Genomic DNA, 24,216 nt, shown 5'->3' with positions numbered 1-24,216 from the left:
GGTGGTGTTCGTCGATGTCCTCAATTGAGTGTTATTTGGCACATTTTAGTGCTGACACTAGCTGAGGGGCAGTCGAGCGGTGACGCACGTGACGTGACAAATGTGTACGTCGTGGTGATGTTCGTCGATGTCCTCAGTTGAGTGTTATTTGGCACATTTTAGCGCTGTCTCTAGCTGAGGGGCAGTCGACCGGTGATACACATAACGTGACAGATGTGTGCGTCGTGGTGATGTTCGTCGATGTCCTCAGTTGAGTGTTATTTGGCACATTTTAGTGTTGACACTAGCTGGGGGGCAGTCGACCGGTGATACACATAACGTGACAGATGTGTACGTCGTGGTGATGTTCGTCGATGTCCCCAGTCGTGTGTTATTTGGCACATTTTAGCGCTGACACTAGCTGAGGGGCAGTCGAGCGGTGACACACGTAACGTGACAGATGTGTACGTCGTGGTGATGTTCGTTGATGTCACCAGTTGAGTGTTATTTGGCACATTTTAGTGCTGACATTAGCTGAGGGGTAGTAGAGCGGTGATACACGTAGCGTGACAGATGTGTACGTCGTGGTGATGTTCGTCGATGTCCTCAGTTGAGTGTTATTTGGCACATTTTAGTGCTGGCACTAGCTGAGGGACAGTCGATCGGTGACACACGTGACTTGAGAGGTGTGTACGTCGTGGTGATGTTCGTCGATGCCCTCAGTTGAGTTTTATTTGGCACAGTTGAGTGCTGACACTAACTGAGGGGCAGTCGAGCGGTGACACATGTGACGTGACAATTGGGCACGTCGTGATGTTCGTTGATGTCCTCGGTTGAGTGTTCTTAGGCACAATTAGTGTGGGCATTCGCTGTGGGGTAGTCGAGCGTGACACGCGTGACACGAGCAATTTACACGTCGTAGTGGTGTTCGTCGATGTCTTCAGTTGAGTGCTCTTAGGCGCGATTAACGCGGACACTTGCTGTGGGGCAGTCGAGTGTGACACGTGACGTGAGAGATGTGTACGTCGTAGTGGTGTTCGTCGATGTCCTCAGTTGAGTGTTATTTGGCACATTTTAGTGCTGGCACTAGCTGAGGGACAGTCGATCGGTGATACACGTAGCGTGACAGATGTGTGCGTCGTGGTGATGTTCGTCGATCTCCTCAGTTGAGTGTAGTGTTCTTCGGTACAATTGGCGCGGACGCTCGCTGAGGGGCCTTCGAGTGTGACACCCGTAACATGGGATTTGTGTCGTGGTGGTGTTCTTTGATGTCCTCAGTTGAGTGTTCCTTTGCACAATTAGTGCGGGCACTCGCGGTGGAGCGTGACACATCGCGAGATCGAGAGTTGCAGACACGTTACATCGTGCATGTGGTACGTGTCTATGCCCTCAGGGGAGGGGTATCTAGCGCATTTAGTGCGGGCACTCGCGGAGGGGCAGTCGAGCGATACATAGGTTGGGTGGGAAGGATATAGTATATCGTGTATATGGTGTCCTCACTGGAGCGTTTTTGGTGCATTTGGTGTGGACACTCGCTGTCGGGCTGTCGAGCGGGACTCACAGGGCGGGGCTCACGGGCCTCACATCGTGCATGTGGTGTTCGTCCATGTCCCAGTGGTATATTTCTGTGGCACATTTAGTGTGGACACTCACGGTCGGGCTATCGGGCGTGACTCACAGGGCGAGGCTCACAGGCTTAACATCGTGCATTTGGTGTCAGTGGAATATTCTTATGACACAGTTTTAGTGCGGACGTTCGTTGTAGGGTGGTCGAGCGTGATACACATGGCGGGTGTGAAGGGTATACGTCATGCATGTGGTGTCAGTTGATGTCATTAGTGGAGGGTTTCTTTGGGCACAGTTTGTGCGGACACTCGTTGGCGGGCAGAACGAGCGTGATACACATGGTGAGTGTGAAGGGTATACGTCGTTTAGGCGGTGTTCGTCGTTGTCTTCAGTGGAGTGTTCATTTGGCACGTTTCAGTGCGGGCACACTGACGCGTGACACACATGGTGAGTGTGAGGAGATTTACGACGTGCATGTGGTGTCGTCTATATCCTCCGTTGAATGTTATTTGGCACGATCTTAGTACGGATGGCTAATGGCGAGCATGACACACGTGGCGATCGTGAAGGGTTACGTCGTGCATGTGGGGTTTGTCAATATCCTCGGTAGGGTAGGGTCTTCTTTGGCATGTCTTAGGGCAGGCATTCGTGCATGTGGCATACATCATGCTCGTGAAGGGTGTGTAACGTGCATGCGGTGTGTCGGGAAGGCGAGCGTGACCTACATGGCGAGCGTTAGTAGGTATTCGTTGCCATGGGAATACGTTTATGACCTAGTTGTTGAAAGGTTAAGTGTGGGGCTCGTATGGCGAGCGCCAGATGACTTTGAATTGTGCAGGTGCGGCGCATCAATGTTGTAAGGTGGCTGTTTGCACACGTACACTCGACATGGTAGCACTACCAGCTGGGCGGAGGATCACATGGCAAGGGTTGTAAGATTTACGTGCCCCATGTTATGTACGACGATGTTGTCGGTTGAGAGGTATTTTGGTGTTTATTGCACGCTCTCGCTGTCGGATAATAGGGCGGCAAAGAGTTTGCGTCGTGCATGTCAGGTTCGGCGACATCGTCAGTTGAGTGTCATTGTGGCGCATTTTCGAGTGCGAATGCTGGTAGCACATTTGACAGGCGAGAGTATTTGTCGTGCATGTTGTCGGGTCACTTGGCTGTTATAGTGGCGATTTGCAAGAGAGGCACCAATTGATGGGCGGTCCGGCGGTGACACACTTGGCAAGCAGGGAGTAATTTGGCATCGGGCATGTGACGTTCGTTACTCTCGCCACGAGAGTGTCTGTTCGGCGCGTTTTATGTGTGAATGACCAGTAATACGCAGTCAGATGCCGTCTTACACATGACTAGCGCTGAAGGTTGATAGGTCACGCTCGTGGTGGATAGAGGCACTCAATGGCGATATCGATGGTCTCGTCATGCATATGAGTAAGACACAAGCCGGGAGTGCTGAAGGGACGGTGCGCATGGACTGAAACTGTGACAGATTGCTCTTAGAAAACAGTCATTGTTATTTCGGTCACGGTAGGTACATTGGGAGACCGTTGGTAGATGGTAACAGTGGCTATGTCCTTGTAGGGCATGGGAGTTTAAACCTAGGAGAAATGCAAGATGGGAGAGAAATCTGTTCCTTAAAAAATGTTAGCTAAGGGGATAAGTTGCCGGCAGCGGGTGCGACTACGCCAGATGGGGTCTAGGCCAACGGGTTTAGGTGATCCGGCCCAGTTAAGGCGTGGAAGCGAAGAGCTATTTTAGATATTTTTTCGTCTCAAACGACTGGGCCCATCGATGGTAAAGCCATCTTTTGATTGGGGCTGTAGGTCGGAAGCCGGATAAACGCAAGTTTACGTGACGGTAGAGTAAGGGAAATGGTCTGCTCGAGTTTGAGTATGGGTTCAAATGCACTTCTTAGAGTTGAAGAGAGGCTGGCTTAGGCGTTTGACTCACAACGAGCTTCAATGGGGCTTCGAGCAGGACGGCGCTTACCAGACCCGCCCATTCGAGGAAATATTAGGCGTAAGGTAAGCTTTAGTCTGCAGCGGTTTTCAGACCCTGTCCTTGTCGGTAAAGAAAGGCTGAGGCGTCGGAAGATGTTCCCTGGCTTTATTGGTTCTTCTTTGGTGAACTAGAATGGCATTTTGGTTTGGATTTAGCAGCTCCTAGTTTTGGAGACACGATATCACTCTCTGATGAGAGAGGGTCTTGGATTAAGATATTGTCATCATCCATAAGCTAGGCTAAACTAAAGGAAGACGTGATCCTCTGTTGACGGTGAGAGGTTCTTGGGTGAACTAGAATGGCATTTTGGTTTGGATTGAGCAGCTCCTAGTTTTGGAGACGCGATATCACTTTATGATGAGAGAGGGTCTTGGATTAAGATATTGTCATCATCCACAAGCTAGGCCATTAACTAAAGGAAGACGTGATCCTCTGTTGACGGTGATAGGTTTGGTTTCCACCTAGTCAGTGGAGGGAGATTAAAGGCAGATCCAAATACATATTGGGTATGTGTGTGGCAGGAGTCGGCGGGTAGGGGCGATGTACGGCTTCAGTCGGTTGTGATGGACTACTTGTTGGCGCTGGCGACCGGTGTCATGTTGTATACGATACAGGATGGGCGCTGGCTCACCGGGTGGTAGGGTGGCCATGACCGTGAACGGTCCAGTCCAAGGGAGACGGAGTTTGTACAGTGCTAAAGGTGGATGGTGAAGCCAGACGCGATCACCGACTCTGTACTGGTGGTAGTTGACACGGGGGGCTTGATGTTGGTCTTGCGTCTGATGGGACTGGGCGATGGCGTCGCGGACTGACGTGATGGCTGTCGTCAGGTCGGCCAGGTGTGCTGTTGTGGCTGGTAGCTGACAGGCGACGTCCACTGGTAGGTGGGCTTCTCGGCCGTGGACGAGGTAGAAAGGAGAGCGCTTGGAGGTGGTGTGGCGGCTGGTGTTGTAGGCCAGGGCGACGTGGGGTAGGATTCTGTCCCAGTCGTTCTCGCGCCCTGCTAAACACTTCGCAAGTATGTCTTTCATCGTCCGGTTAAATCGCTCGACTTGGCCGTCGCCCTGTGGGTGGTAGGGCGATGTGCGCGTTTTACGAATTCCAAGTCGGGTGCAGAGTTCGGAGATGAGGTGGGATTCATACTGTGGCCTTTGGTAGCGTCCGGCAGTTCGGTGTAGTAGCCGAACGCTGCGCCGGTGAGGTAGGTGGGGAGGTGGCGCAGCTTCGCTGCATGGGTCGTCCAGTGGTTGGGACTCGGCCCAGGCATCGAATTGCTGGCTCCAGAACTGGAAGTCGTCGCTCCCGTCGAAGGACGGGGGGGGGGGGGGGGGGGGGGTCTCGGGGGGAGTCGAACGTTGTGCGGCTGCCATGGCGTGGATAAAATATACTCCGAAGTATAGGCCGCTGCCACCAATTGTTATGTGGTAAGAACAAGGCTAAGAGAGGCACAGCAGCACACACGGAGATGGACTTCAGACTGACTCCGGACCGCATGGTCGGAGGTTTATCAATCAGGGACAGTGCCCTAACTCGTCCCAGATGTCAATTGTGTCATCCCCCCATATTTGGTGAATACTACATGTGTGCTCATTTACGTCCCAGTAAGTGATTAGGATGGGGGATAGACGATGCGTTTGGTTCGAGGTAAGAATGTTGTACATAGAGACGTACAATTAGCCTTACGGCAAGAATACTGTAAGTCAACGTTATGCAGTTTATTTGCGGTATGTCGGTTTTTGTGCCAAGCCTGTGCAAAGAGGGAATATTTTTGCGATTATTGGCTTGGGGTTTTAATATATTTTTCTGTCACCCGTCCGAAAAGGTGCTGATTAGGATGGGATGAGAATGGGATAGGTTTAGGTTGTGGCGGTTTGGATGAGTATGGGGGTTGTAGTTATGAATTGCCTACGGTCATGAAGAAAGGTTGATATAAGTAGGGCTATCAGGATAGAACGTAGCGACGTAGGCACTACCCCATAACTCATTAAGGATGATTCAATGATTGCGCAGTGTAGATAGTTTACTATTTACACTGCGCTATAATTGGATCAATCCGCCAATGACATCACCTAATGCTATAAAAGGAGCGGCAGTTGACCATGCTGTGTAGTTAACTGAAATCATCCGCAACGCCGAGGAGCGTGGTGGAAGGCAGGTCCCGGACAGAGTGAGCAAGGGTTGGACAAAAGTAGCGAGGAGTCGGGCTCTTGGTTTTAGCGCCCCCACCCACCCGCCCTTCCTTTCATTAGTTGATATGTAGGGACTCTCTTTCATCACGCGACTTCGGCACTACCCCATAACTCATTAAGGATGATTCAATGATTGCGCAGTGTAGATAGTTTACTCCTTCATTTCTGTTTTTCGTCGGCTTGTTTGCATATGGAGTAATTGACAGTGAGTATAACTACTCAAGCGGACCCCATGCCTCCATATATGTACGATGTAACTTAACTGGTTCTAATCTAAGATGATTTGTTCCATAATTTTGCAAAATATGTTGTTATGATCAAAGCGATAATTTGTTTAAAGCCCACTTTTAGCCGTGGCGACTAACGAAGGGTTCACTTTATTACATACGCGGCCCTGAGACATAAACAAAACACGTCTGGACATTGTTATGCAAATCGAAACAATGGTTGAGACAAGAACTGTTTGCAAGTTAGGGCCCTTCACCTTTGACATATTAGCAGTGCATTTTACTGCGCATTCGTACTTAGAATCGTGAACCTCCTTATTGTCTACAATACAACAATGTAGTTTAGTTTATAATGGCCTGCTGCTTATGCTAGTCTACATGCCACAAGGTCAATTGTGTACATATACAGTTTATAATAACTCATGGCATAGTGGATGTTGACTACAATCTACCAAGTTATCTTCTCTGGTTCTGGTTGTGTACTGGACAACGCCCCTTGGTTATAACTGTTACACGCCCAGGAGGTGGTTAGCGCATGGCTATTCCTGTTTCCTCAAGTACCTTGATTAGACATTTTTCTATATAAACATATAACATTCCAAAATTGCATCTGTGTTTTGTCTAAAGTTCCCTTTTCCTTCTTCTAGGAATGGATGACAGTTTAAATGGTTCTGATGTGGACAAGTTGTATCCAGTCACGTTGCTGGAGCGGTTGGCGGAGCTACGGTCAGAACGATACATGGTAGATGTGACGCTGTGCGCTGAAGGGAAGGAGATTGCCTGTCACCGTTTGGTCCTGGCTGCCTACTCCGACTACTTCCACGCCATGTTCAACGGAGCCCACAGCGAGAGTAAGAAGGACAAGATAGAGATAGGAGGGGTGAGTGCTGAGGCTCTACAACTGTTGGTGGACTTTGCCTACACTTCCAAGATAGCCATCACTACTGATAATGTACAGCCCCTGCTCAAAGCAGCCAACATGCTGCAGGTTTCACATATCACAAAGGCTTGTGAAGTGTTCCTAAGGAACCGTCTGAAGACCGAGTCCTGTTTAGGAATTTGGGCATTGGCAGACCTAGTGTCGAGTACAAAGTTGTCTGAGATGGCAAGAGACATTGCCCTGAAAAGTTTTGAAGAAGTACACATGACTGAGGAGTTCCTTCAGCTACCTGTAGACTTCCTGAAGACGTACCTATCAGACGATGGCCTTCATGCCAAGAAAGAGGAACGGGTGTTGGAGGCGATCGTGCTCTGGGCAAGACATGATCACGAAGAACGGCAAAGACACCTTACAGAGCTTATGGAGTGTGTTGATTTCGCAAATGTGGACCAAAACTATCTGGAGAACATACTGAAGAACGACAAAGTGTTGGCAGGAGTTCGCGAAATCAGGAAACTAATCAGGAACCAGTCTGCACATGCAAGACCTCGTAAAATTCGGCAAGAAGAAATTCTGGTTCTTGGTGGTAAGTTGCAATTGTGTGAGGAAGAGGACGGTATAAATTGTGCCATGTACAGACTTGATCTCAATGGCATCTGTGTGGGCAAAAATGCACTGCAGCAATCCTTTCAGAAGAGTAAGGGAATTGCAGCATGTGTTGTGGAGAATGACGTGATTGTGACAGGGGGAGACGAGTCTGAGCATCAAGCATGGAGGTACAGGCCGTCTCAGGATTCTTGGACTAAGCTGGGATCCGTAAGAAACGGTCGAAGTTTCCATGGGATGGCGTCTGTGAATGGAGAGGTGTACGTTGTTGGTGGTCGTGGCACTCCCAGCAACATGGCTCAGACTTCTGTAGAAGTATACAACAAGAGCGCAAACAGTTGGAGAGAGAGAGCACCGCTACTACAGTCATCGGAGGATTTTGGTATATCTACATGTCGAGGAAAGATCTACGTATTTGGCGGTGTGACTTTTCTCTGTGACGATTGCATGAACACTTTGCAATCAGTGGAGTGCTATGACCCCATCGAAAATGAGTGGTCTTTCAAAACGCCCTTGCCCAAGTTGATGAGAGGAATAAGGGCATGCACAGTGGACTCTAGGATCTATCTTGTTGGTGGTAAGTTAGGGTGTGTCCTGCGGTACAATCATGAAGAAAACATTTATGAGGAGTTGGCAAAACGACAAGGTCCATGGCGTTACTGCAGTGCCACTGTGCTTGGCTCAGAGATCTTCATCACCGGTGGGCGGCGAAGGCTGCCCTCTGGGGGTTGGAATCCACAGACCACATCAGAAGACAAATTTTACAATACACTCCTGGCTACACTTCAGTGTTACAACACAAGCAATGATACCATGACGAGGGAAAAGGATCTGCCATTTCAACTAGCCAGACACTGTTCTGTAACCATAGCCAGAGATTGATGTGGTAAACATAGCTCTTCTAGGCTTACTACTCAAGTACAATGAGTTACATAAGGAATGATATAGGATGATTCACATCTGTAAAGTTGAATTAGCACAATTAAAAAACGTGGGTCTCTTCATTTTCCACTGCCTTCAAAAAAGAAGTCAAACCCAACCATAGTCAACCTTAGTTAACTTAGAACTTTGATAGTAGTCTAGATAACTATTTTTGATTCCCATGTATTTTCATGTACTGTACATGTTTGTCTGCAATTAGCCTTCGGGCATGAACTTGCAATAAAGTCATTATTATTGATAATTTTTCTTATTTGGCACCACATATTAGGGATTGAAGTCAAGTTGAGTGTGGTATTTTTAGCTATATAGATCCAGTTTATGCCATATTTGTATTTATATTGTTTGATGTTAGATAACACTAACATTTTCCATTTGTGTGAATGCTTATCTGTAGTACAGATTATCATAGCTGTTTTGGAAAGTAAAGCTTAGTCTTTTCATATTGTCTGTTATGGTTTTCAATGCAATATTTCCAATCTTTGAAGGGGGAAGAAAAAAACTCAATGATATGACTGTATAGTATGAGCACATCTCAGTTAAGTGTTGCCAAATGCTCTCATCTATCCCATTTCAAAGTCTGCATTGAACCAAATAAATTGAGCTCTGTATCAATCTCTGCCTTCCATTATTTCCTGTCATTCTTGTTTTTCTATTCTCTGACGAATCTAGTATTGACGACAGGACATGGAAGCTTCCAATTATGAAATGGTGAATCAAATATTTGGACTGATATTTGTGTAACAATGTGTGCTTCAGCAATATACTAGTACCTGCGATTTCCTTGCCATTCATCATCATAGGTACATGTCAGAGCTTATTGCTCCATTCTAAAACTCAATGAGACAGTTCGCTCTTTCGTACTGCATCTTTATTCTGCCAAGTGTCGGTATTTGAGCACTTCCAAAATGAACCAGTGACAGAGGTTAGATTGAGAGGATGCATTCCTCACTTTTATGTGTCAACTTGGTTTTGTGGAAGTTTTATGGAGTATATATTTCCCACATAAATGTAGGATTTATACAGAGGCAAACACACATACACAATTAAAGACAACACCTCCCGTCGGAGGTCAACCTCCTCGCCGGAGATAATAATCACCTGGATACACCTGTGAGCAATCTCCATCTGGTCGATTGCTGGACCACACTGTAATTTGCTTGGCTGAGGTACCATCCTAAATTACTAGATGTCGCTGCAGTACCATGTAGTTTTCCTATGCTCGCAACCTAACGTAAGCAGTACATGTATTTTCACCATAAAGTCCTTTTCCTCACAGAAACACGTATATTCAGCAACTCTTCATATCTACAGATAAACTGTAAGGTAATGTATAGAAATGTAATTGTTGTCTCTTAGGGAAAATATAATAAATTCGGAAGATGCTCTTCACTGTACAGTTTGATTTTTGCGTTTGTCTGCGGTGCAGTCTGAGCTGAGCTGTCCTGAAACACGTCAGAATCGAGGTCGTGTAAAAATGAATCATCATCTTTATTTGTTTACCTCCTGTATTATCATGTAGAAGATACATAAAGTTGCCACCTCGTAGCAGAGGGACCATAGACACCTATGGCATAACTACAGAGGTAAGTCAAGCCTTCATAGTTTCGTTTATGGTGAGAAAGACACATTCCTTTGCTTCGTAAACGTTTAACTGCTGTAGTGTTATGATCCATTCCACAACGTACAAACTGTTCTACTCATATCATAATTTGACATAATAATCGTTACAATTTGCTCCTTGATAAGTCTGAATCGCCACACAGTGACTTTTTTGCTGGATATCAACAATGCCAACGTCAGGTTTTGGTTTGCTCGAGCCATATACCGTGACCCTCCCACCCTTTCTTCAGTTTGTGATTGTTGTTTTCTTTAGAATCCTGCCCTACGGCTATTTCACGGATACTTCACGCATAGAGTATTAATGGTAGTCTTCTTTTTGATCGTTATGTTGTCACAGCATTCTCTAAGGTCAGAAATTGTGACGTCATCCTTATATGCTTTTTGCTTTAATACACTATTTTAGGTTTGCTGCACACAATGCAGAAGAGACCCCATAAATAAAACAAAATTGCATCGTGTTCAAACAAGCTAACATGTTAACGTTAAAGCCATTTTAACAGTGACTTTTAAATACAAGATAAGGCTTGTTCATTATGCCTACTCTGAAAATTCAACTTGTTTTTATTATATGTCGAGGGTCATTAAAAATTAAAAATCAATATATGGCCTATATAAGTCTCAAGATGGTTTGAGAGCTAATCTTGTTGGAATGCTACATGCGTGACTGTTATGATTGTACAATGCAGGACTGTTATGACTATGAAACCATTGCAGAGTGGAACAGGTTGTCATCAAATACAGTTAGGGCCTCTTGAAATAGCAGGGGGGGGGGGGGGGGGTAGTGGGGGTAGCGTGTTAACCCAAGTGCCTGAAAGTTCGATGGGTAGACCTCCTTTCCTGTTGAGGGTGGGATTATAACATGGAATTTTACATGTGCCATGGGTTCAGTACTGAACCTGAACCCCTGCACTTGAATCCAGACCTGAAACTGAACATGAGTTTAGGTATGCAGCACTTGTCAAGTCAGAATAGTGTTTGGCAGTGGTCATTATACACTTTTGCTTTATTTTTTCCTTCATGTAGCCACACATTTGTGCAAAACCAAGTAGCAAACAACAACAGGCAATGGGACATTCTCTGGGCCACATGCTGCATGCCGAGAGGTTAAGGCTCCGGAGGGGGAGGCACCACCACCGGGATCAGCAGAAGTTCCCAGACCTGGAGACCCTCCCCCCGGAGGTGGGCATGGCCGTCCTGAAGCACCTGAATGCTACAGACCTGTGTCTAGCCTCCTGTGTCTGGAACATGGCCAATGATGACGTCCTGTGGATGGGGTAAGTTTTTAACCTTTAGCACACTGAAGTAGCCGTTTGGCACCCCATTCTCTATTGGTTACAGAGTTAGGCAGCAGGGAGTAGGTTAACAGTAAGCTGTTTCACGGTTCAAACTGTGCATGCACGGCCAGGTGCATTGAGGGTTATACTAGTAGGTCAAAGTTGAAGGCCCCTAAGACATAAAGCAAACATGTATGGGCATGTTTTAGCTAAAAATAGGGGGCAACAAGAAATACATGTTAGGGGCCTTTACCTTTGACATATTATCCACATTGCGCACACTGCGCCCCTGCGGTGCTGTGTAAGTCCGTCAGCCCAATGGTCTCACTTTACTGGCCAAGTCGCTAGGGGCCCAGGTATATAAGACCCGCTGAACTCTTGGCTTCCAGGGCACACTGCGCTGGCTTATAACTTATACACAGCATTATAATTGCATATTTTATGACAACAACTGGCTAGCTAGAGTGATGTAAGGTACAGGGCTCGAAATTCGTTTTTTAGAAAATGGTGCGCTGGTGCACCTAACCTAGAAATCAAGGTAGACAGAACAAATTTTTAGGTATGAGTTTTACTTTAAGGTCGGAGACTTTGCAAAAACTTAGTACTAAATGATCAAAGCTTTAAGCCTTCTTTTTTTGTTGTTAAACTTTGCACTTAAAGTTAACTTCATGCAAGTTTTTACCTTATGATGAGGTCAGTAACAAGGTCTTTCATTTTGAGCATATTTGGTATTAATCAATTGACTAGATATGTAAGAATTATGATGATAACATGTCTTGTTTCTTCTACTAGACTTTGCAAAGCCACATGGAACTATGCCACCGTCTACAGAAAGCAGAGAGACAGCAACTTTTCCTTCAGGAGATTGTACCTTATCTTAGATGAAGGTTCTCTCACCTTTAATGCAGACCCTGAGTCAGTAAGTACCCAATAATTTACTTCACGGTTTACTATTATAATTGTATTTCACCGGATTAAATCCGGAGGCATAGTGATGATAATGATGACGGTTTAAAGTGAGCATGTGCAGCGTTGATGCACTGTTGGTAACATGTCAAAGTTGAAGGTTGGCTTGAAGTAGCTTATACTTTATAACGAATGCTATTATGAATCTTAAGTTTAAAAAAAAACCTTCATGACTGTGGTATAGAATTTGGTTGTTTATCATGTTGGGTACTAGTATATTTGTGTGTAATACAGCTGATAGCACCCCTCCGATCTACGTAACTTGGTATAGTCCATCATGAATATGAACTATATGGTTTGCTGCAAGACGGTGTGTAAGAAATTATACCACCAGCTCTGGAACGAGCACACCTACTGTCTATAGTACTTACACAATCCTAGACAAGACAAATAGCATCATCTACTATATCTCTGTCTGATTAATTTTACAACATGATACAACATGGTGTCAGAAGTGGGATCAGACTGTAACAGTTAAGCTGCTTCTAAACCTTGTATTCTAAGACTATGTTTGTACTATAGTACCCTCATTGTTGGGCTGGGGTGGTAGAGGCTGTATTACTTGTACAAGAATCTTATGAGTACTTTTATTTCTAGGGTATTGAGTATCTGGTGGCCCAGGGTGTGTTGGACAACCACCCCCGAGAGTTGGCAGCTTTTATCCACGGCACACAAACCCTCAGATGGAAACCCCTCCGAATCTTCCTAGAAAACAGGTACAGTATGTGTGGCATTTTTCATTGCATGGCAATCTTACAAACACAGCTTATTGAATATAGAAAGAATGCACTGAAAGTTATAATCAAGTTAAGAACCTTTGCATTGGCCAAGGTATGCAGAGATGGCCATGGCAGCCTTCGCCCCATGTACACAATAAGAGCCCATGATGTAATCACCCATACTGCTCTGTGGTCATGACATCAAAAACACAGACAGACAAGTAAAAAACGATACTCTACTCCCTAGTACTAGTAGGGGTTTAGTAAAGATAGTAATATTTATTTTTATGTGTGTATGATTATAATTGTTTTGAACTCTGACTGCACTCTGAGGTCAGTGTATTACGTTTGCCATTTTCGAATGTCAACATTTTTTTCCCATAAAGGCCAGATGTTCTGGACGAGCTAGTCATTCGTCAGAACTACAGGAACCAGTTCCTTCCCAACGCCCTCCGAAAGTTCTTCCTGACGATCCATGCGCCCGAGGAGAGGGGGGACTACCTACAGAAACTAGTGGAGAAATTCTCCCACAGATTCTGTCAGTGTAACCCAGACTGTGGATTGTCACCAGGTATGTCCTGAATGGGTGTGTGTGTGTGTGTGATTTTTTGTGCCGTGTGTGTGTTGTGTTCGTATGTGTAGTGTGCATGTTATGTGTGTGTAGTGTGCATGTTTGGACGTGTGGGTGTTTGCAAGTGCATGCGTGTAGTGTGTGTGCTGTTTGTGTGTGTCTGTGTTTGCATGTGTGTTTTTGTGTGTGTTACATGCCACTTCTGTGATTGTGACAGATACCATAATTACAATGTACAATGTACAATGTAATATTATTCCGTGATTAATTAAGTTGTTTTTCCCTGCAATTCCTCTGTTTTAACTTCAGTACGTGTAATATGTTCTTGTAATGTCTGAATAACATACATGTATCATTAAGTTTCCTTCTAGATGTAGAAATGTCTTTGGTTCAGTGAATGTTTGAAATTTGTTTTATGTTTTGTTTCCTGCAGGAGTGATTGAGGTCCTATGTTTTGCCCTGATCCTCCTGTCCGTCGACTTGAGCAGTCCACATGTCAAGAACAAGATGTCCAAGCGCGAATTCATCAAGAACCTACGCCACGCCACCCCAGAAACTGACCCCGAATTCGCCGGACACCTCTACGACAACATCTACCTCGTGGGACACGTGGCACCCAACGATTGAACGGGGGGAAAAAGCTTACTGTTAGGCAAACCAATGAAATCTAGCAAGTATCAAATGTATTTTTTAAACTGGCAGCTGAACAATTTTATGTTGTTACATGCCAAGAACATGTAATATGTCCCAGAATATATCAAAGGTGTGGAGTGTGTTTCAAATGATTGTCACAATTGTCTTGATGTGTTTGTGTGGAGAAAGCAGAAGAAAAGATTGTAAATATTATTGTAAATTTGATGTAGAAACGTTTTTAGAAAATTTGAGCCTGATATGATTATTGGTGTGAACAGTGACAAAGATATGTTCACAATTTTCAAATTGAAGAAAGGTTGTCTGCTTTGCAGTGAAAATGTGCTTGGGCATGAAAATATGATATTGAAACTACATATAAGTGGATTATGCCTATAGACTGATGCCATAGCTTCGCCCACTTTCATCAAAACATACAAATGCAAAATAAAATCATGAAAATGCCATATATTTGACAGACATGCAGCCTCTCTCTCATTGGTCGAATGGCTACCATGCTGTCGATTACCATGCTGTCATTGCTTAAACTGGTTTTTGTGATGGACAGTCAGAATCGGTCTACTACCATTATTTGTTGTTATTTTTTTTTATTTTTATTCTGTCATATTCATCCAGGGTGGCCCTGCTCAGTGGTTACCACTGCTTTTCAGAGGGGCCCTGCCATACATAAAATAACTGATAATACAAACAGAAATATCAACATATAGAAATAATAATAATAAAGATCATAATGAAAACAATGAAGGTAATGATAACAATAGTAAATAAATGATAACAACCATAGTACAAATCATATGTACAAATTGTATGTTGGTAGAAGGTATATGTTGAATTTGTAGCATTTCGAGTCAAGCACTGCAGCCTATTTGGAAATTAGTATTGGTGGGAAAATAGAACATCTGATTATATTTCTTTGCTAATGATTAGCAATGCCATGAATGAGTAGCTGTTATGATTCAATTGGTCAGAACTATCAATAATGTTATTTTTCAGAAGTTTGTCATTCCCCTGGTTGGTAGTTTTGCCATTGAAACTACTGTACACAAGTCCAACAGAAATAGTGAGAGACCTTTTACCAATGTATGCAAAAGAATTATTCATGCTGCAAAGGTCTGTAAACATGAAACACTGTTTCGTCCAATTGTATATTGATTGTAATTTATCTTTGGAATAGCAAACAATTTTGGTAGCAGTTGCAAATGAGATTTTTTTGCTATTTATGTAAGTTGTAGTGTGTAATTTGTTTTTTATTTGTGAATAATTTATTGAATATGGCATGAAATTTTAACGTTTGCATCCATTTGCATTTCCCATACATAAATCAAATATGCAAATAGTAGGTGGATTATGATTAGCCCTGGATTAGCCTGAGGAAATCATTGAGACTACCTGAGGGTGTAAAGGGGTATTCATAAACTCTCGACTTGGTCAGAAAATTTCAACTCAAATGATCTGTCATTTTGCACATTGCATGACAAATCAATCATCACTTTTTCGACCTGGCAGATTTTTGGAGATGTTATCTAATTATTCATGCAGAAATTGTCCAAAATTGTGTATTGGCCCACATGTAGAAGAAAGAACATAATCAATGGTTTGTTGTAAATTTTTCCTTATAATTCAGTTGTGTTGAATTTTAAGTGTGATATTTTTTCTTTGCTGATGTTAGTTGTACAATGGTCAATGGAATATAAGGAACACCCCCAGAGTAATGCAAAAAGTGGTTTATTTTTCTGAACTTGTGAAAAAGGAAAAGATGACAAATGTAACAAATATTGGTGAGAGAATTGTAAATAGCCATAGGAATTATATTTAGGAGGTCCTATAAGGGTACCTTCACACATATACTTTATAGATCTATGCTTGAAATCCATATGGCTTGTGTATGGGTCATATCATATCCAATATACATGTACAATATTAACAATAAAATTTACCAAGGGTATCATTTATATAGCACATTTTTTTCCAAAACCTTGCATAAAAGAGTAAAATTAGAATACCAAACATTCCTTGTCGTATTTCAATTTTCTTTTCTGAATTTCGCCACTCCAACTGTGGTGTGCATGTATTGGGATCTGCATTGTTGTGACTAAAACAACTGATCTGTTGAAATACAGTCACCGGCCTCACATCTTCAAATAAAGACAGTTTGGTATATATATTCTTGTTGAATGTCGCATACCAAGGAGGTTCTATATAAAACCTCCTTGATCATACCTGTGTCAACCTACTTGCCTGTACCATAGCGTCTATGCAAGAACAATTAGGTTACATATCAGTATCATGAATCTTGTGTGTCAAAAATGGTGAAACATTAGAAAAGCTTTTGGGGTTTACCTTTCCAAAAATTTTTGCATTCAACAAATGACATACATGCTACCGCTAAACCGCATGGGGGCCCTCATCGATCCCACAATTCCCTTTACTTCCGGTGCTACGAGGGAGTAGAACCCATAGTGCCGAAAGAAGACAGGTAGGTGAACATTTTACTTCACAATCTGCCCCATGATTTACCTCATAATCTACTCCAGACATCGTTCTGGGGCACAGGTGACGTAGGAAATGGAATAGGCATACATTAGGTACCATGTAGTCGCTTTTGTTTTTCACTGGTTTCTCGTATTTGTGTTTTTATATCGAGGAACACACAGAGAAAATGGCGAGATCACAAAAATATGCCGGTATTTTTTGTGTGGATAATCTACAAAACGCCCTGCGGTAAATCTGAATCTGCCAATCGGTAGCCGCCTTCAGCTCATATTTTGCACAGAAAAAGGGATTGAAAGACTTATTGCTAAATGTTTTCGTCTACTTGTGCAAAAATGGCGTAAAATCATCTCAAATCACAGCAGAAAATCCTACTGACTTGATTTTCTGTGTCAGGTTGCCATGTCCCGTTATATTTCTAGATCCGGTTCATAATTTTTATCATACCATCAATCATAAACACACCGTCTTTACAACAATCCTATCTCAACTGAATGTGGTATAATCATGGATTGCTATCCTCACAAAATTTCTAATCTGTAGTATTATGACAGCGATATCTATATAAATTATAAGCCTATGAACATATAAAGGTACATGTGACACTGTTTACAGCATATTTCATATCATAAATCATGGATGAATTAACTATTCATGAATCTGATTTTGCATGTATACGTTCCCTTATGGTTTTCTTATTTCCAAATTGCATACTTTGCAAAAGGTCATTGAGTCCTACTCTAACGTTAGCGTGCATAATTTATGTTTCAACTCCCTGCCACCCCCAGTTTTGTGACCAAAATGGACTCTCCCCACAAAACCTCCAGGGAGTATAGACTAGAGATGCTCCAACATCAAAATGGAATGTAGTGACGTAGGAGCATTACGCACAGGAGCCAGACAAATAGCCATAACCGTCTCCTGGCCGAATAGCGTTAATGCAAACAGATGCGGTCTGTACGACGGGAAAATGCGACCATTTTCAAAGGCGTGGACAGAAGATAGGTCTGATGTACGCATTAGCGAGCGCAAGAGCGTGAACTGGGCAGGATTGTATGCATGATTAAATAAGGAACCATGCAACAGTGTGAAGGTATAGAATTCTGTGCACGTTCACCATAGCTATAGGTAATTCTTTTTCATCAGGACCTAGAAGAAGATATGGTAATGTTGGCATGCATTTGGCGATGATGATTTGCAGTTTTTTTAATATAAGATTTATCAATTCCCATTTACCATATCATTGAAGGTAGTAAAAATGTGCAATGTGAGCTTGAACGTTGTTAGTCATTCAAAAATTTATCTGTTGTTTTAAGAAGAAAGTGTACTAGATTATTGCCCAAAATGAAATTGAAAATTCAGGGAGGTGTCTTGTATTTGGTGTTTTGGGAAGGGTTTCATTGAAGCATGTTTGAGCAATTTCTAAGGGAAATCAGTGTAATATTTTGTACTAAGAAATGCAAACCTGCCCTTTTCACTTCCGTCAACAAATTGCAGTGCAAATATTACCATTCCTGTTAATCTTTAGCCACGATCTACTATTGTATTGTTACCTTGTCCTTTTTTGTAGCAGGTGTTTGTACGTCTGCATTTGATCCAGCCACCTGCCATTTTTACCATGGAAACCCCACGTCATAACACACTAGCTGCGTGTTCGTGCCTTAACCTGGCTTTTATAATGCACCTTTAACATATACTTAACATGTCAAAAGTCCCTGCTCTCCACTCATGTTACTGTTTTTCATGCATATAACATAGATTTTGTGTTTTTTTGCTTCCTCGTCTTTGTGATGTGCGTGTGTGTTGTAGAGAGGTGAATATTCTAGTCCGAGGGTACTCCCCGCTGAGAGTTGATTATCAGGATAGCAGCAGTGGATGTAATTAGATTGGCTTTTTTCACAATATGCTGTGGTAAATTGTCAAGTGGCTGTCCTGCATATTCTACTAATTCTGAAAATACAATGAAGTATTAAAAGAATAAACGTAATTCCAGCATGCTTATGAAGCCAGAACTAGCTTAAATTTGAAAACGTGTTGGGTGCGATTTCTTTTGTCTTGGAAATTACAATTAAAATTTGTCCTCATAAAATTGAGGTAGGCAGCCAGGATGTCTTCTGATTTGATTTCATTTGATTGCTCATACTCATACTCATACTCATACTGCATGTAGTAAGCAATGAACAAAACATGAATAACAGAGAAAAAAAAGGGGGTAGTCTGCTGGGGGTAGAAAAGAAGCCATAATGGCTTGTTCGAGCTTTTTCCTCATCTGGATTAATGGCTGATACAATCTCATACATGTGTGCATAAAGGGTATATTTATCTATTACAAGTATACATAAGGGTTCTCTTCTGCATCCATCCTTTTAGTGCTTCAGATGGAAAAATTCTGTCCCATCGCTTGAACAAACAAAAATCAAACATTTTCATCAGGTCACAATTTTGAAATTTCCATTGGGAGCATGCCCCCGAATCCCCTAAACCATTCTTACCTTTCACGCTTGGCACTAAGCATTTCACCATCACACTTAGACTTACAGAACAGTGAGACAATGTGGCGAGTGCAGAGAGAGCCTTGTATACATCACTACATTTACACAGGGCTCGAAATACAGGATGCATGTGCAATTTTGTGCCCCTCAAGTTTTATCAGCTGTGGGAAATAAATTGTGCACCTCAATTTTTACTGTGGGTGCACCAGTGCACCTAGACATATTTGTAGGCTATAGCCTAGTATAGGGTAAAGGTACTATTGACTGGTAGTGATATACTGTACAGCATATTCTTGAAATGTTAGTATCAGAAAAGGTAATTAATCCTTTGTTGTACTTTATTTGATGTATTACTTTTAAAAGTTTAAGGTTACACGTCATGTAACTATGGAATTAAAGCTTCAAATTCTTAAGAGACAGTAGGGTTTGTAATCAATCAAGTTTTGCAGATATTGGACTTAATTTCATGTTGTGCACCCAAAGATCTTTCTGTGCACAAAAAATTTTAAGGTTAGGTGCACCAATCAAATATTTGCGGTCGCACAAACAAATACTGTACACACCGAAAACAAAACCTCAGTATACATAGGTAATAGAGTATGTTGTTTTGTTTATTTTCCACAGCTGATTGTCACCCAGATCTACAGGCTGACTGCAGTGTTTGTGCCCTCAGCTCCACAGCTGCCAAGTACAGACGTATGACTTCCCTTAACTTATTCACATCTATTTTACATAGTATATCAAATCTGCAGATCTCTTCTTTTCTTGTTTTGATATTCCACTTCTTTTAGGCCCCTTTTCACCAGACATTGCTTGCTGAGGGACTGTACTGTGTACAGCAACCAATGATGCAAAATGTAGAACGTATGATTTGAAAATCGTGCAAAAAGGAAAAAAATTCATTCTTTATCTATGAAATTTGTTGAGCGATCTGTCAAATATTTTTTTGCTCAGCAGTCGCAGCCTCTAGTGGAAAGGTGTTAAGTATAGTTTGTTTGATATGAAAGAAGCCCCTTAATGACTTTTCCAGTACATTGTGGCCCATCCCATGACGATCACAATTACAGTACAAAGATAGACGTAATAGAAAGTTTATACAACGTCTTTGTATTGTGACACAGTCCGTGCCCGTTTTAAGTAGTGTTACATTATAATTAACTTAAATGCTGCAGTGTGTTCTCCCAGCGATGCGATGCTATACCAACCCAGAGTGCCAAGATATCTCACCGCCATGGTGTTCAAAAAGTTGAGTAGTTGTAGTGTGAAGTGCTGTGGCAGTGATGTTGGTACGTTTGTCTGCCATGAAAACATCATGCTGCAGTTGTCTGATTTTCTCAGATGTAAGGATTGCACTGTATAGATTTACAGTCAAAAACTGCCGAAGAAGACCACTTAGTTCTGTTGGACAGGTGGTCTCTACAGACAGGATTCTTAATGCTTACGTCAATGGGAAAAATTATCTAAAGCTCCCTTAACACTTGTGCTTATATACAAGTCTGTATGAGTTGCGTATTAACATACGTTTTTTTTTGGTTTGGGTTAAGTGTGCAGCTGATCATTTCTTTGGTTGGATAACTAGGCTGCACAACGGTGCGTCTCTGGTCAAAGAAGAAAACAACTTCTTCCCCGCAAACATAAACCGAAAAAAATATTAATGTGCAACCCATACGCACTTGAATATACACACACAAGTGTGACAGGGCGTTCCTTAAGGGACCACCACACAAAGTGATCACATTGGCCAGGTGGTCTTTATGCAGAGGTGGTCACTTGTACAGGTTTGACTGTACGTGTAGGTTTGACTTTGCGTGTATAGAACCACTAATCCAATAATGCATGCTCGTTCCAGATTCCAACAACATGTCCAACAGCATAGCGCAGGCTCACAAGACCGTGGACCAGCTCCGGTTCGAGGCGCAGATCGAACGCATCCGCGTCTCCAAAGCGGCCGCCGACCTGCAGGCGTACTGCGAACAGCACGCCCGTGACGACCCGCTACTGGTGGGAGTGCCCGCGTCGGAAAACCCTTTCAAGGAGAAGAAGTCTTGCATAGTACTCTGAGGGGATGGCACAGGACAAGCTCTGCAGATGAGTGTAAGCGTAGTTGTGTCATACGAATGTCATGCTGGCACCATCTCGAAGTGAAACCGTGGAAAGATGCCCTTTGACGATACATCTCAGTGAAAGATTGAGTCGTACTCAAGCAGTGCTTTAGATAAACGGGAGCTCTTCTCTACATTTATCATTCAAACTGATATTTATTCATCCATTCCCCATGTGCGTTGCTGAGAACACAGATTGGAAGGACGAATTCAATATCTCCTGTGAGAAGAAGCGTTGAAGCATGTAAACCTGAGAGGTGTAGAATTTGTGCAATGTGATAGTCCAAGTAACATCTCTACCTTGTTGTGTTTTTAAGGAACTTTCTTGTGAAGCTGTTGTGGTACTTTGTACTCCCTTTTGTTTACATTAGTCATACGGAAAATGTCTACATCTACCTTCAATCTGTTAGGAGGTACTCTACAAGCTTGATTATAATGAATGAATGGAAAGTCCTATGAAGAGAGATGGACGTGATACCTGGAATTATGTACTTAGTACTTGGTAGGAATGATCAAGACAGGTGCTCTCTAACTACAGATTCTACTCTACATTTTAAAGTTGCCAATAGACTTCTCTTTTTTTTAAATCAACAGCACAAGTCTTCAAATTTGCAATATTTACAGTATGATTCGGCTGTTCCAGAAAAAGAATCTTTGGGGCTAGATGGCAAGCAAGTAGTAGACATTACTAAGGATGGAAGTGTTCTCTAATATCTCCAAGCAGATGTAAGGGGATGCAATGTTTTCTGATTTTGGCTGTTAGAGAAGCCCAGCAATCAGCAGGCATTACAGTCTTCTACCCCAACATCTGCTCGGAGATTAACTTTTAGCACTCTGAAGTACCCGTTTGGCACCCTATTACCTATTGGCTACAGAGTTAGGCAGCAGGGAGAAGGTTAAAAACACAGAAGAGTACGAGATAACAACCCAAGAAGAGATATCAAGCCAAAGTCTATCCCCAGGTTTTGTTTTTCTTTGGACAGCCTTTTAAATATACTTATGAATGCTATAGTTGAAACAATTTGTTTAAAAGAGGGGCCAAGTAATTTATTGACTGACATACATAATTGTGTCTTATATATTGTCTCATCCTATATATATCTGTCTAAAAGTGAGAGTGTTTAATGCTTTGATTAACAAAAGTAATCTACCCAGACGAACTACAGATGTAAGATTCACAGCTAGAGTGTTCATGATGATTGTTGGGTTTTTCTCTACATGTGGAGAAACTTTTAAGAATAATAATGAGCTGAGGAGAATTGCTGTCTGTCATCTCTACATGTGTCATGGTATTAAAGGAGTTTGATGTGAAAGTTGAAACAATGGGCCATTTGTGTCATTCATGCAATAGATACCGACCAGGTGTAAAGGTGAAAGGTGAAGAGCAGTTGTGATATATTGAGGGGAAGCATGGGGCTGGAAAAGCAGTGTGGCTTGCCATGCTTTTGGGCAGAGTACATGTACATGGGGGCGGACTCATATTCTTATCTTAGGCCATGTTGATTTGATTATATGGATGACATCCTCTGGGGACACCAAAACTGATGCAAGCGTGCAAATGAAAAAAAAGGTTTGGCAAAAAAAAAAAAAAGTTGCCTTCATTATGAAATAAATGAAGGCAAAACTAAACACATAGAGTATGGTATACCGAAATAGATTCTTCATTTTTGTTCATTCAAAACTTTTTTAACTTTGCAGTTGACTTTGGCATTCTACGACATTAGTATCCATTTTCTCAAATATATACATATTTTTTAATTTACAGCATGTATTTTCTTATTTTGCAGCTGCTTTTTATGATTTACAGATTATTTTTTGCGGAAACGGATGAAGATTGATGCGCACAGAGATGTCATCCATGTAATAAAATCAACATGGCCTTGCTCTTAAGTGTGATAGGTTCTTTGAGGCTCTCCTAACCACATTCCTCTGAAGGACAAGTCAAGTCAAAGTTTATTGCACAACAGTTGTAACAGGTACAATGTAAGGCAAAGTGTTGTACAAATATATAAGACTACATGCAACCCCAACCAGTAACGTGCCGGCTATATCCGGCTCATACCTCCGACCTGTGGATAATTTATCAAAACTAAGGTAGACTTCCTGCACTAATTTCAATGGGACTTATTATCACCAAGTTGTTTTACTTCCTTACACTTCGCTATTGCTTGTATATATTTATGTTCATCTAACCAGTAGTGGCCACAACTGTCATAGTTTTTTTCTGTAATAGTGCAACGCTGTAATATGTGGCATCGAGTGGCTAGGCAAGTGGACATGCACGAGATTGAGTGGTCACGGGTTTGATTCCTGCCAAGATGTTGTGTCCTTGGGAAAGGCACTTAACACGACTTTCCTCACTCCACCCAGGTGTAAAAATGGGTACCTTACTTCGGTTGGGGAGATAAAAGACGGTGAAAGGAGAGGGATGGGCTCCACCTTCCAGTACTGTTCCCTAGACACAGTGGATAACAACCCACTGCCCCTACGGCTTCAAAAAGGCTTTGGGACTACATTTAGTGTCACAGCCTGAAAAAAAAAAAAGTGTTCATCAAAGTAGGTCAGAAACATACACAGACAAAGTGAAGCAATACTTTACTCTCCTGACATTATTTGGTTGCAATTGACAGAATGTCACCAACATCATGATAGACAAAAAACAGCATATTTAAGAAAATATGCTGTTTTTTGTCTATCATGATGTTGGTGTATATCTCTTGACAGTAATGGCTCACACTACTGAAAATGCCAAAGTGCTAATTGTTAAGTGAATGGTGAACGTGAATGACAGTTGCTCCATTCATAATGAAGGGCTTTAGAAAAAGGATGCACCTGAAGATTCAGCTTAATTTTCAGTTAATAGTATCTTAATACCATTTGATTTTTGATAGAATAGGAAAATTGAAAGTATAAAACAGCCGGCAAACAAAGTTAA

The 24,216-nt window shown here is 42.5% G+C and overlaps 3 protein-coding genes across 4 annotated transcripts; all 3 read left to right on the top strand.

The window, feature by feature from the left end:
* Window positions 1–6,177: 6,177 nt before the first annotated feature.
* On the top strand, window positions 6,178–8,014 carry LOC136437234 (kelch-like protein 24). The gene is made up of 3 exons (XM_066431714.1): window positions 6,178–6,356; window positions 6,616–7,791; window positions 7,977–8,014. Exons 1-3 carry the CDS (start codon window positions 6,335–6,337, stop codon window positions 8,012–8,014), a joined length of 1,236 nt encoding a protein of 411 aa, XP_066287811.1. The 5' UTR covers window positions 6,178–6,334.
* Window positions 8,015–9,806: 1,792 nt separating this feature from the next.
* LOC136436459 (F-box only protein 8-like) lies at window positions 9,807–14,641 on the top strand. 2 transcript variants are annotated; one of them, XM_066430453.1, is made up of 6 exons: window positions 9,807–9,979; window positions 11,040–11,290; window positions 12,083–12,209; window positions 12,854–12,972; window positions 13,362–13,546; window positions 13,980–14,641. In XM_066430453.1, exons 2-6 carry the CDS (start codon window positions 11,082–11,084, stop codon window positions 14,171–14,173), a joined length of 834 nt encoding a protein of 277 aa, XP_066286550.1. In that variant the 5' UTR covers window positions 9,807–9,979; window positions 11,040–11,081; the 3' UTR covers window positions 14,174–14,641. The 2 variants fall into 2 exon arrangements, with proteins under 2 accessions (XP_066286550.1, XP_066286551.1); XM_066430454.1 differs by lacking the exon at window positions 9,807–9,979 and adding an exon at window positions 10,192–10,364.
* Window positions 14,642–17,392: 2,751 nt separating this feature from the next.
* LOC136436461 (guanine nucleotide-binding protein G(I)/G(S)/G(O) subunit gamma-7-like) lies at window positions 17,393–22,604 on the top strand. The gene is made up of 3 exons (XM_066430455.1): window positions 17,393–17,780; window positions 19,804–19,875; window positions 21,029–22,604. Exons 1-3 carry the CDS (start codon window positions 17,765–17,767, stop codon window positions 21,238–21,240), a joined length of 300 nt encoding a protein of 99 aa, XP_066286552.1. The 5' UTR covers window positions 17,393–17,764; the 3' UTR covers window positions 21,241–22,604.
* The last annotated feature ends 1,612 nt before the right edge of the window (window positions 22,605–24,216 follow it).

This window comes from Branchiostoma lanceolatum, chromosome 6, assembly GCF_035083965.1.
Source record: "Branchiostoma lanceolatum isolate klBraLanc5 chromosome 6, klBraLanc5.hap2, whole genome shotgun sequence".
Taxonomy (NCBI): Eukaryota; Metazoa; Chordata; class Leptocardii; order Amphioxiformes; family Branchiostomatidae; genus Branchiostoma; species Branchiostoma lanceolatum.
Note: the sequence above shows the minus strand (reverse complement) of the source record. Positions and strands in the feature narration are given on the sequence as shown.